The sequence below is a fragment of the Rhipicephalus microplus genome, chromosome 7 (assembly GCF_043290135.1).
Source record: "Rhipicephalus microplus isolate Deutch F79 chromosome 7, USDA_Rmic, whole genome shotgun sequence".
Classification (NCBI taxonomy): domain Eukaryota; kingdom Metazoa; phylum Arthropoda; class Arachnida; order Ixodida; family Ixodidae; genus Rhipicephalus; species Rhipicephalus microplus.
The window spans coordinates 121,665,455-121,679,272 of record NC_134706.1 but is presented as its reverse complement, the minus strand read 5'-3'; the positions used below and the strand labels follow the sequence as shown (position 1 = coordinate 121,679,272).

Sequence of the window (13,818 nt, the reverse complement as noted above, 5' to 3'; positions counted from 1 at the left end):
ACTGCGTCGTTCATCATTATCGCCGCATGCTGCAGAGATGTATTCCTTGGCATGGATTTTTTACGAGAATATGGCGCCGTCATTGACATCCCAAAGAGTATGATTACTTTCTGCAACCGTATGGGCTTACCCGATTTTCCAGAGGCGCGAGCAAACCAACTGCATTTTACTGATGACGACGTGATCCTTCCTCCTAGGTCATGCACGCTTGTTTCTGTGGTCGCCACTGTCTAGTTTGACGCCGAAGGAGTTGCAGACCAAATAAGCTCGCTTCTCTTCAGCCATGCTATTTCTGTCACAAGAGGTATCGTAAGAGTTGCTGCTGGACGCACGGACCTACTGCTGACCAATTTTAGCGCTGAGCACCGGCACCTTCCAAAAGGAACGGCTGTCGCTTACTTCGACGATGTCATAGATGCCAAAGGCTGCTTGGATGTAGTCGACGAGGCGCTAAAACTCGATTCAGCGCCTGTTCTAGACCTTAGCATTACTTTGCCGGAAGATGAGCGACACAGGCTCCTCGAACTATTGGTCGAATACCAAGATTGCTTTTCGACAACATCAAGAGTTGGCCGCATGCCTCTAACCAAGCTTCTGATAATTACCGAGGAAACGGCGAGACCTTTTCAGCAGAACCCTTATCGCGTGGCTCCAAAAGAACGCGAAGTGATACAACAGTAGGTAGACAGGATGCTTGAAGATGACGTCATTCAGCCTTCACCAAGCCCCTGGGCGTCACCTGTGGTCCTCGTTAAAAAAAGGACAGAAGCCTGCGCTTCTGTGTGAAATACCGGAAGCTAAATAAGGTGATCAAGAATCACGTATATCCACTATTTATAGATGACTTTCTCGACAGACTACGACATGCTCGATACTTCTCTACAATGGACTTGCGCAGTGAATATTTGCAAATCGAGGTGGACCCGAAAGACCGCGAGAAGACCGCTTTTGTGACACCAGATGGGTTATATGAATCTAAGGTCTTGCCATTTGGTTTGTGTTCAAGGCCTGCTACCTTTCAAAGACTCAGTGGTTGAAGTTGAAATTCTGCTTAGTATATCTGGACGATGCAATAGTGTTCTTCGCAATGTTTGACGAGCACCTTGAAAAGCTTGAAGTAGTCTTACAAGCTGTACCGTCTTCAGGCTTGACCTTGAAGCCTGAGTAGTGCCACTTTTGCTACGAAGAGCTTCAATTTCTTGGCCACACCGTCAGTCATGCAGGTGTTCGTCCCGATCCTGAGAAAATCGCAGCCGTTGCACAGTTCCCTGTGCCAACTGATAAAAAGACTCTCAGACGCTTTCTTGACCTCTGTGCATATTATCGACGATTTGTCGTGGACTTCGCACGCATAGCATCCCCATTAACTCGACCGACGAGAGAAGACGTCACTTTTGAGTAGAAGAAGGAAGAGGAAGCTGCTTTTAACGATCTTCGTCCACCACTACAAACACCTCCAGTCCTTGCCCACTTTGACGAGAGAGTCCCTACGATGCTTCATACCGATGCATAGCAATGCCGGGCTTGGAGCTGTGCTTGCGCAGCAGCAAGAGGGCGCAGAAAGGGTAATCGCTTAGGCAAGCACAACGTTAACACGTGCTGAGGCTAATTACTGCACGACCGAGAAGCAATGTCTCGCAGTGGTAGGAGCGTTTACAAAATTTCGCACATTTTTATATGGCCACCCTTTCAAAGTAATAAGTGACCACCACTCACTGTGTTGGTTAACAAGTCTTAAAGACCCTACAGGGTGATTAGCGCGTTAGAGTGTCAGGCTGCAAGAGTTCGATATGGTAGTCATACATAAGCCAGGCAAGCGACATATGGACGCTGACTGTCTGTCCCGTTCACCCATTGAGTCGGCAACCCTACCCGAGGATGAGGAAACGGCATTTTTGGGTGTCCTCGACACGAACCCCATTGCGCAGCAACAACGAGACAACGCTGAATTGCTTGGATTAATTAACTACTTGGATGGCAGATCTCACAAGGCACCGATAGTTTTCGCAAAAGTGCTGTCATCGTTTTGTTTACGGGACGGAGTGCTCTACAAATAAAACTTTTCGTCGATGGGATCCGCCTATCTGCTCGTCATACCAGCAGCCCTTCGTACCGAAGTACTCAAAGCATACCACAATGAGGTGACCTCTGGCCATTTGGGTTACACGAGGACATTGGCCAGAGTACAGCAAAGGTATTACTGGCCGAGACTAACCACAGCCGTGAAGCACCATGTTCGTACCTGTCTCGACTGCCAGCGCCGCAAGTCACCACCCAATAAAACAGCTGGCCTCCCGCAACCCGTGCAGGTCCTAACAGCTCCATTCTACTAGATCGGCATGGACATTTCGGGCCCACTACCTACTTCTACTGGAGGGAACCGCTGGGTTATCGTCGCGACAGATTATCTGACCCGTTATATCGAGACAAAGGCTATCCAGAGAGGTACAGCAGCGGAGGTGGCAAGCTTTTTCATCGAGAATATTGTGCTGAGGCATGGTGCACCAACCGTCGTGATCACAGACAGAGAAACCACATTTACGGCAGCTCTTTTGGATCACGTCCTGATGGTGAGTGCAACAACGCATCGTAAGACCACTGCCTACCACCCACAAACGAACGGGCTGACAGAGCGTCTAAACAAAACCATTGAACAGATGCTTTTGATGTGCGTAGACGTTGAACACGAAAATTGTGATGCAATCTCGCCATACATAACGTTTGCGTAAAACACGGCCAAACAAGAAACGACCCGCATGACCACATTCATCCTCGTTCTTGGGGCAGAAGTACGAACTATGTTAGATGCGATGCTACCGCACGAAGGTAACGACATAGAACCAGACGCTGACATATATACAGAACACACAGAAGAAGCTAGGTAACTTGCACGTTTACGAATCCGCCAGCAGCAAGAGCACGATGCAGACCACTACAATGCCCACCGCAGAACAGTCGTCTATTTTAAACTGGCGACGAAGTCTGGGATTGAAAACCTGTACGGAAACGAGGACTTTCCAAAAAGCTCTTAAGAAGATACTTTGGGCCATACCGAATGCTGCAACAACTGAGTGACGTCGCTTACGTAGTTGTTCCCAACAGTTCGAGTAGTACGAAGCGTCGCCAGTACCATCCTGAACTCGTTAACGTAGTGCGCATCAAGCCTTACGTCAGCGAGTGATTTCGCGAGACTTTACTTAAAAAAACTGCATTATTGACTTCGCATCAGGTCGATGCTCTTTGAGAGGGAGGCAAATGACCCGTGTCAACATGTAAACATAAACGATAATGGAGGGACTTGGCGGACACTAGGTAGTGGGCCTCTGGCTTGACTCGAAAACGAAGAAGACAATCTTGCGGCTCAGCTGTTCAGAACAGGCTGCTCTTGCTGTCTTAAGGCGTACTTGTGCTTTGTTCGCGTTGGACCGCGACAAAATAAACACACGTTTTCATTGCCCGACTACCATTTTTTGTTACAGGAACATTGGCCATGTTCCATCAAATTGTACATTTTTCTGAATTGGGATTCTTAAACACCATAGTTTTTCCAGGTATACGTCGGCGCGAAAATTGTCTTTGGTCTGTCTGTCTATCTATCGGTGTCTGTCCTGCAATTTAGCCACCTGGTGAAAGTTGAGGACTACGCTGAAAACACCACCCTCCCTACTCATCTTCATCTGGTAGCTGAAATTATTCCTGTGAACTTTGTCAATGAAAATACAAGTACGATGCATATTTTCGACTCAACATCAACATGTCGGGGTTTGGCAGCGTCCTTTACCTAGAAATTGCATAGATACAAAATTGTAAATATTGAAGAATTTATTTACGCTACACTGACAATGCGACACTACGAAAAAAAAAGACTGCGTGTTTAATACGCTTCGGTAAACTCTTAAGGGTCTTTCACTAAAACGACGCGGTGCTGCCAACTGCAAGGGCTGGTGCATTCAAAACGAGCTTTCGTTGATTTGCATTACTGCCAGATGGCTCTATCATTGTCATGCAGCGTCATTGGAAACAAGCATGGATATACGTGGCCAATATTTACTTTGTAGCTTAAGCCTTCTTTGAGTACAATTCAATTTAGGTTCCCTTTGTAATTCCTTTAATAAGTAAGTTGTTCGGTAGGTTAAAATATGTTCCCCATAACTTGTTTGCAGTTTTTGATTGTTATCAGTTTTCCCCGAGACAATATTCGTGTTGTCCAGATCCACTATTCTTGATGGAATTTCTAAAGCTTTTATGACAGAGTCAAGAAAATGAACGTTTTATGTCCCCATTAGAAGCGAGTTAACTCGACGTCACCTAGCTAGGCACACTCTGGGACGGTCAGGTTAAGCCTGAACGCTTTTGCGCGGGCCCTGTGCATGGTCAGGATTTGAGAAGTCGAGTCGTGTGCCTTACTAAGCTTGTTAAATTTATCTTGGTTCAAAGGGGGGCCGGCAAGGCACAGCCACCCAAGACATGCTCGAAATCAGCATAACCATCTCACAGGGGGCATACTGGGCTTTCGAACCATTCGGGGTATATTGTGTGCAGCGCCGCAGGGCTCGGGAAGGTTTTTTTTTGAGCAGTCTGACAGCGACAGCTCGAGTCCTGCACAGCGAAATGTGTGACTGGGGCAAACTCTTCTTGAGAGGTAATGGTGCTTGCATATCTCATTGCAAGTGCGAGAGGCTCAGATCGCCCAGGAAATGGCGCGTCACCCGGCACATGGTCAGTCAATTCTCGTGCAGCCAAATGCACCTCCTTGTTCTGATTGATGGAGTCACTTTAATTGGTCCAAGATGTGCAGGAAACCAGACAAATGAGTAATTTTTGAGGTATTTGGATTTTTTAGGGCTCTGTAGGACCTGGAGAGCCACCATGCCCTTTAGAAATGCCTTGATAGCAGCGTTGGAGTATGAACCAATTGTTTCATGTACATCATCCGTCAATGCGATGGTAACCTGCTTTGCAACGCTGAAGCTTGAAGTGCAGATGGCAGCGCAGCTGATTACTTCGAAAGTGCATTCAACGGCCACTGAAGAGAAGGCTTTTTTTTAGGTGTCGGCGTATCTGCGCGAAATATTTTGCTAACGCTATACCTTCACTATCAACAGATATCAACATTCCTAGTTGTGGTGAATCTTGCCTTTCTTGTAGATTCCGCATTTGCTGCTAAGGGCGCAAGAAACCTTATACATAACAAATTTCAAACAAATGAAACCATTTCAATGTTCATGATGTGCGCGGCATGTAGAATAAATTACGACACGTACAACATCCGTTCTGAATTGGTTTGTCTTATGTCCATAAACAATGTATATGCGCTCAAAATATACCACAAGCAGCCTTTTGTGAGAAGAGCTACATGAATATTTCTTGATTTCAGATTCAGTCCAGAAAACAAACGCTCAGTGAACCCAACCGCCTACATCCCTTTCGGCCTGGGGTCGCGCATATGCCTTGGTCAGCGCCTCGCGCTTGCCGAGCTGGCCTCGGTAACAGCGCAGGTACTGAGACACTATTCCATTTCTCTGGGGGAGAGCCAAAAGGTAGGTGAACAACGCACACTTCGGCTAGGCCACGATTATATTAGTATTATGTAGCGCTAAAAGGTTGTCTGCAGAAAATAGTTACTGTCTTCTTTCAAAACATAAATAATTCCAAGGTTTTTCTGATAGCCCTGCTGGTTTTACTGTAGTAATGGACCGTGTGTATATATATATATATATATATATATATATATATATATATATATATATATATATATATATATATATATATATATATATATATATATATATATATATATATATATATTGTGGTAAAGCCTTTGAACAGTGGGTTGACCTCTTCAGCGCCTTCTAGTGGGTCACCCTTTTTTTTTTGATAAGAAGAAGAGCAGCTCGCGCAGAGAGTCGATCCCCGCATTGACTGTCGCTGTCGTTAATCATCGCTGAGTGTCCGCCAATAAACCGCTTAACAATTTGGTGGAGAGTGCTGAGAGTGCTCTGCCCTTCAAACACCTTCGGTCCGCATTCAATGCCCTTGGAGCTTCGATCCCGTACCGTGCCTCCAACCATGTACCAAGACGCCTCCGAGCAAACGCTTCCTCCTACGCCGACGCCATGTCCCAGTGTTCCCGGCATCCGCGACCCTCCTGTCTTCACCGGAGCGGATGGCACCGACGTCGAGGACTGGCTGGCCATGTACGAACGCGTGAGCGTCCCCAACCATTGGGACGAGGCAGGTAAACTCGGCAACCTGTTTTTTTATCTCGCGGGTGTGGCCGGCATGTGGTACAACAACCACGCATCTGACTTCCCGACATGGTCCGCTTTTAAAACCGCTGTCGTCGACGTGTTTGGCCGCCCGGCCGTTCGTAAGCTGCAAGCTGAACAGCGTTTACGTGAACGAGCCCAGCAGACCGGCGAGTCCTTCACCAGTTATATCGAGGACATCCTTGACTTGTGCAAGAAAGTCGACTTGCACATGTCAGAGGCTGACAAAATCACGCATGTTCTAAAAGGCATCGCCGACGATGCCTTCACCATGCTCCTGGCAAAGAACCCCCGCACTGTGGCAGAAGTCATCATGTTATGCCAAAGTTACGACGAGCTGCGGCGGCAGCGCTTGATGACCCGTCGCCCGCCACCACGTGATGCTGATCTCTCGGCCTTGTCAGCAGTTCCTGACCACGCAACCTTGCTCGCCGAAATCAAGTCGTTCGTGCGTGAGGAAGTTGCCCGCCAGGTCTCTCTACTGGCTTTTGCTTCCCCACAACATGCTCAACAGCCATCAAGTACACTTCTACCTCCGCTCCGCCGAGCCATTCAGCAGGAAATCGCGGAGGTCGTCCCTGAATACCACCAGCCGCCTCCTGCATCTGTGCCACTCAGCTACGCCCAAGTTGTTGCAAGGCCGCCCCCACCGATTTCTGCAACTGTTCCCCTAAATTACACCGAAACCGTCGTGAGGCCCCAGGCCTTTGGAGAAACGGTCTCGCCTACATACGCCGGCGTCACCCACGTGCCCCGAGTGCCGCCTACCATGCACTCATATCAGCAGCCGGCTCGCCAATCGCGTTCTGCGACATGGATGCGACCCGCAAACCAATGGCGCACTGCTGACAATCGCCCCATCTGCTTTGCTTGTGGTTGCGTCGGTCATGTAGCACGCTATTGCAATCGTGTGCAGCAACCGCAGGTCGCCTCCAACTTTCCCAGCCAGTCAAGCTGCTCTTATGACCAACCGCCGCCTATGTCACCGTCGTCCCGCCCCGTTCCGTCTACCCGCCGTTCACCATCTCCACGACGTCGCTCACTGTCGCCAATGCGGCCACGTCCACTCGAGGGCGACCAGGAAAACTAGTCGTCGCAGTCCACGAGGCAAGGGCTGCGACGCTGTCGAACTGCGGAAGCCCTTTGGAAAGCCCGTCGAACGTGATAGACGTGCTTGTGGATGGCGTTCGTGCATATGCTCTTGTAGATACTGGAGCCGCCGTATCCGTGATGGACGAAAAACTTAGCCGACTACTGCGCAAAGTGACCACGCCGCTTTGTGGGCTCTCCCTCCGTACAGCCAGCGCCCAAAGTATTCACCCTACGGCGATGTGCACAGCCCGCCTTATGATTCAGGACGTGATGTATGCGGTCGAATTCATCGTAATTTCTTCATGCTCTCACGACGTCATCCTAGGATGGGATTTTCTCTCCCGCCACGACGCCGTCATTCATTGCGCACCAGCAGAAATAGAACTCACGCCATTCTCTTCTTTGACGCCGGCCGACAGTCCATCCGCTGCAAGCAAGTTACTCGTCAGAGACGACACTCAAGTGCCTGCAAACTCGTCCGTTGCGGTGTCGCTCTACTGCGCAAGCCTTTCTGACACCGCTGCACTCCTCTCGCCATCTCATCGTGTCTTCATAAAAAAAAGCTTGCTGGTTCCTTTCGCGACCGTGCAACTCACTCACGGCAGCACCACTATTTTTGTTGTGAACTCATCTCCGTACGGCGTTACGTTGGTGCGAGGGGAATGTCTCGGCAGCGTGGAACCCATCGAAGACGCGCAAGTTATGGATCAACCCGATGACATACACTGCTCAAGTTCCTGTACGCTTGGTGCTGTTTCGACATCTGCTTCATCATCCGATGATATATTCGGTCCCTGAATACCCGACGACCTTACGCAGGGCCAGCGTTCCCAGCTTTTGGGCCTGTTGGAAGAATTCCGCTCTTCTTTCGATGTCGCTCAACCTTCTCTCGGCCGCACATCCACCGTTACGCATCGCATCGACACAGGCGCACAGCCACCGCTGCGGCAACGTCCATATCGCGTATCTCCCACAGAACGCCGTGTAATCAACGAGCAAGTCGACGACATGCTTCGTCGCGATGTTATTCGCCCCTCTAGCAGCCCCTGGGCATCTCCTGTCGTTCTCGTCACGAAGAAGGACGGTTCTGTGTGGTTCTGTGTGGACTACCGACGCCTCAACAAGATCACTCGTAAGGACGTGTATCCACTACCGCGGGTAGATGACGCGATTGACAGCCTGCAAGGAGCAGAATTCTTTTCATCCATCGATTTGCGCTCAGGGTACTGGCAAGTACGTATGGCTGAGGACGCTCGACCGAAGACCGCTTTTGTCACTCCCGACGGCTTGTACGAGTTCAACGTTATGCCGTTTGGGCTGTGCAATGCGCCCGCCACCTTTGAGCGCATGATGGATACAGTTCTGCGTGACCTAAAATGGCACACGTGCCTGTGCTACCTCGATGACGTCGTCGTTTTCGCTCCTGACTTCTCGACGCATCTTCAATGCCTTCGGCATGTTTTAACGCGTCTGAGCAACGCCAGTCTGCAACTGAACCTAAAGAAGTGCCAATTTGCAGCTCGACAGCTGACAATACTCGGCTACGTCATGTCCAAGGACGGAATTCTCCCTGATCCAGCCAAGCTTCGGGCCGTGACTGAGTTCCCCAAGCCGACATCCGTCAAGGAACTGCGCAGTTTCGTAGGACTGTGTTCCTACTTTCGGCGCTTCATTCGAAACTTCGCGACTGTCATATCGCCGCTGACTAAACTTCTCGGAAGTAACGGGCCTCTCCATTCGTGGTCATCACAGTGCGACGACGCTTTCAGAACACTTCGTCGTTTGTTGACGTCGCCTCCCATATTCCGCCACTACGACCCTACGGCCCCTACAGAGGTACACACGGATGCCAGTGGTGTCGGCCTCGGCGCTGTCCTTGCGCAGCGCAAACCAGGGTTCCCGGAATATGTCGTGGCGTATGCGAGCCGTACGCTTACTAAAGCCGAGACTAATTACACAGTCACCGAGAAGGAATGTTTGGCAATCGTCTGGGCCCTTGCAAAGTTCCGACCTTATTTGTATGGTCGCCCATTTGATGTCGTCACCGACCACCACGCACTATGCTGGTTGTCGTCATTGAAAGATCCCTCAGGCCGTCTCGCCCGGTGGGCACTTCGCCTGCAAGACTATGACATCCGCGTGCTATACCGCAATGGAAGGCAACATGCTGACGCTGACGCCCTGTCGCGCTCTCCCTTGCCTGATGACAATGCCAACAACTCAGTGTCTCACCTTGCCATTTCTTCGATTAGCATTCATGCCATTGCTACTGAACAGCGCAAGGATCAATGGATTGCCTCACTGATAGACTTGCTGACTGATCCATCCACTCCATCCACTCCATCCACTCGCGCGTTGCGTCGTCAAGCCCACCATTTCGCCGTTCGCGACGACCTCCTCCACCGACGCAATTACAACGGTGACGGCCGCCAGTGGCTACTAGTCATACCTCGCAGTCTGTGCTCTGACATATGCGAATTCTTTCATTCTGATCCGCAATGTGCGCACTCCGGGGTATCGAAGACTTACCACCGCATTCGCCAACGGTACTTTTGGCGCGGCATGTACCGCTACGTGCAGAAATTCGTTCGCTCGTGCATAGAATGTCAGCGCCGCAAAACTTCAACACAACTGTCACCGGTAGGTCTGCAACCTCTACCTTGCCCTGCCAGGCCGTTTGGGCGCGTTGGCATCGATTTGTATGGGCCACTTCCACTAACGTCAGCTGGTAACCGCTGGGCCATTGTTGCCGTGGACCACCTCACGCGATTCGCCGAAACTGCCACTCTCCCCGCGGCTACAGCGAGCGATGTGGCCTCCTTCCTGCTCCAACGATTCATGCTGCGACACGGTCCACCTCAGGAACTGCTCAGTGATCGAGGCCGCGTCTTCCTGTCTGAAGTCGTCGAAGCCATTCTCAAAGAGTGCAACGTTGTTCACCGCAAAACTGCTGCTTACCACCCGCAGACGAATGGCCTCACTGAACGCTTCAACCGCACGCTCGGCGACATGCTTTCCAAGTACGTCGCCGCCGATCACACAAATTGGGATGACATTCTACCCTTCGTCACCTACGCATATAACACCGCCCCTCAAAGCACTACTGGCTTTTCACCTTTCTTTTTATTATATGCAAGGCACCCGTCGCACACCATCGACACTATACTTCCGTACAAGCCAGATCCGTCCGAGTGGGCGCCTATTTCTGCTACAGCCAAGCTTGCTGAAGAGTGTCGAGAGCTTGCAAGGACCTTTACAGCGCATGATCAAGAGCGGCAAAAAGTCATTCGCGCTGACGCCAGCACTACTGCGCCCACGTTCCTCCCTGGAGCGCTCGTCTGGCTCTCGATCCCTACTACTGCAACTGGCCTATCTTCAAAACTATTGCCCAAGTACGAAGGCCCCTACCGTGTCGTCCAATGCACTTCCCCAGTCAACTACTTGATTGAAACCATCGAACCATCTTCGAACATGCGTCGTCGAGGACGCGACATTGTTAACGTGGAGCGCCTGAAGGCCTACCATGACCCGCTCATTGTAACCACCTGTTAGGTCGCCAGGCGGCTCCCTTTTCGTACCCGGGGTAGTTGTGGTAAAGCCTTTGAACAGTGGGTCGTCCTCTTCAGCGCCTTCTAGTGGGTCACCCTTTTTGATAAGAAGAAGAGCAGCTCGCGCAGAGAGTCGATCCCCGCATTGACTGTCGCTGTCGTTAATCATCGCTGAGTGTCCGCCAATAAACCGCTTAACAATATATATATAAGCGCACGTCCCTGCTAACAGAGCACTATCTATATACAGAGTTGACCACTCACTATAAGCCGATCACAGAAGATGTCAAAGCACTTTCCGCATTAGCAGCAAGATGGCGCCAAAAGCGCCCTCGGTGCCCCGATTGCTGCTAAACGTGCGCTTTTCAATAGTGCGTTCTCCGTCCTATGGGCCGCCTATGCACGCATGCATTCATATCGTGAGGGGGGTTGTGCGTCGTGCTCGTTTACTGCAAAAACTGTGTTAGAGTCAAAGGGAACCCGAAGGCAACTTTGCTTGTTGCACGAGCCCGTTTGTGAAAGAACCACTCTGTTCAACACACTAAACTAACAACTGTGACTTTTGGTAGTTAGCGTCGGTTCCGTTTATACCTGTGCGTACGTTCTATGCGTCCTTTGTCTTCAAGCCGTACGTTAACTTTCGAGCTGCGAACGTTTATAGTTCACGCACATTCTGTGTGTGTTCTTTCTATACATTTTTTGTGTTTGATTATTACGCAGCACGCTTAGATCTGCTAGCCGTTCTTGGCATGACATTCCATTAATTAGTTGCTCTGCATGCGTTTTCCCCCTTGAATTGATACCGCAACCTTTCGTCACTGTTAAGTGCTATTGTTCTGCCTTACTACATGTTATTCATTACTGTCATTCATATTTTGTTATTGGTAATAATTTATTGTGGTTAATACATACATTCTTTTCATTTTTTGTCTCGCTTGGTAACTCTTGCTACAAAACTTCAAACTCACTGGTATGGCCACTCTAATTGAAGCTACGTCAGCCATATTTAATAGGATCTTAACTAAAGGTATCGACTGTGTGAAGGGGCTCCAATAGCCTTAAAAATGGTGAATATTAGACAATAGTTAGCAGTACCACGTGTCGTTATACTGTAGCATATTTCTGCCACTCAAAATTCAACTTTTACACTGTCTCGAATCGCTTTTTATATTCTCGAAGAATTGCGAGTCGGAATCATTTAACTTTCATTCATTCTCCACACACATATTAGGACGAACTATATCTTCGTAATGAAAGCTGTTCGCCCTGCAGAATATCACGTCCCAGTGGTATTCGAGCATGTGATCCTTGGAAACGTTCACTGAGATGATCTGCATTTTTCTTGTTTTCTTTTTCAGCGTGATCTCGAGATGGACACCTACTCTGTTATGGCCACCCCTAAAGAAAAAGTGTTCGTCCGACTGCATAGGCTCTCCGAGGGGCAAGTGAACTGAAGTTATCCGTCTAAGCGAACCCGTACTTGTGAATTAAAACAATGGGCATAATTTTCTTTCCACCACTAGGTAGAACTATGAAGCTGTGAAACCACTGTTCCTTGGCATGTTCCAGTGGAAGTTCTCAATAAAGAAAGCACTTAAAGGGCCCTGCAACGCTTTTCAATCAGCCATTTAATCCATTCGTTAAGGTAGCTTATTGCCCCATGAATTGACCACCACAAAATTTTAGTATCCGTCCAGATGGAAAGGAGTGAAATTAGATTTTTAATATATATATATATATATATATATATATATATATATATATATATATATATACACAAATATATATATAAGGAGATGTTGATGTCAATGCGTGGCGCCGGCTAGTCCTCTTCTCTTGCAGAAAAGTCGACATCGCACAATTTGTAGCAAACACAAGGCTATACATATGTACATAGCACAACACTTACATAAATGAGTTCACGTTTTTCAACACTAAGTTTCCGCACCACACAGAAATGTGTCCACACTACATAGAAATGTGTACGCAATACACTGTGTTTGTTAAAACACAAGTAATCACGCCAATTTAAGTGTTCACACAAAACATGAAAGTTCAATAAAATGCCCAAGGTGATCTTGTCGCTCAAATACTGAACTGTCTTCAGAAAGGTTTGCCCAAAAATGTCTTAGTGAAACCCAAAAAATACTGTTTTGAAACATACCGGTTAACAGTAAAGTACATTTGTTTTTGTTAAGTACTTTTGAGAAGACTAGCCCCCTGACTGCCTCTGATCCAGTCCACACAGCTTGCACGACGAAGCTCGTCTCGGTCGACGTGAGTAATTCATTCATTCATTTTCGGAGCTTTAATGCCTGTATGTGTTCAGAAATGGAGTGGCTACGAAATATCGAGAAGTAGAATGTGGCGTTAGTTCACGAAATAACACGGCAGTTGCAGCACGCCATGGTGGATTTTCCGGCAGCTTTCAATGCAGAAGTCGTAAAGGGTTTGACGTGGACATCGCAGTCCCGGGCCAGTATATCGCAGTCTTTGGAATGAAGCATAAAAAAAGCGTGGAGGGGAGGGGGGCTTCACAGAAACAAATTCTTGCTGCAGTTCCTACATGCGTGCGATTGCTCACTATTAGGTTCTTTCCAAGTTCTACATTGTGAAAGGTTGCATAAAGTAACAATAAATAAAACATCTAAATTTACTGAGTAAGAGAAGGTCAGCACAGTCACCTTAGGATACTTTGTCATGTTTTGCTGTTGGCTATGCTGTGTAAATGCGGCAATGGCGTAGTGGTTAGAGCATTCGCCTCGCATGCAAGAGGTCCGTGGTTCAAATCCCGGTACCGCGCAGTTCCCAACCGGATTAAAAAAAATCCAAAAATCCGCGTGTTGATGGAACTGCATTAAGAGGCCTGGGGTGCGGCCTCACCGGCAAACACCGCCGAGAACGCACTC

General features: G+C 48.7%; 1 protein-coding gene across 1 annotated transcript in view; it reads left to right on the top strand.

Annotated features, from left to right (window-relative positions):
• LOC119179089 (cytochrome P450 3A43) overlaps positions 1 to 12,512 on the top strand; it is a 111,231-nt gene extending 98,719 nt beyond the window's left edge. The window contains exons 13-14 of the mRNA XM_075869613.1: positions 5,378 to 5,540; positions 12,268 to 12,512. Coding sequence (XP_075725728.1) covers positions 5,378 to 5,540; positions 12,268 to 12,363 — 259 coding nt within the window. The 3' untranslated portion in view covers positions 12,364 to 12,512. The remainder of the gene's footprint in view (positions 1 to 5,377; positions 5,541 to 12,267) is intronic.
• The last annotated feature ends 1,306 nt before the right edge of the window (positions 12,513 to 13,818 follow it).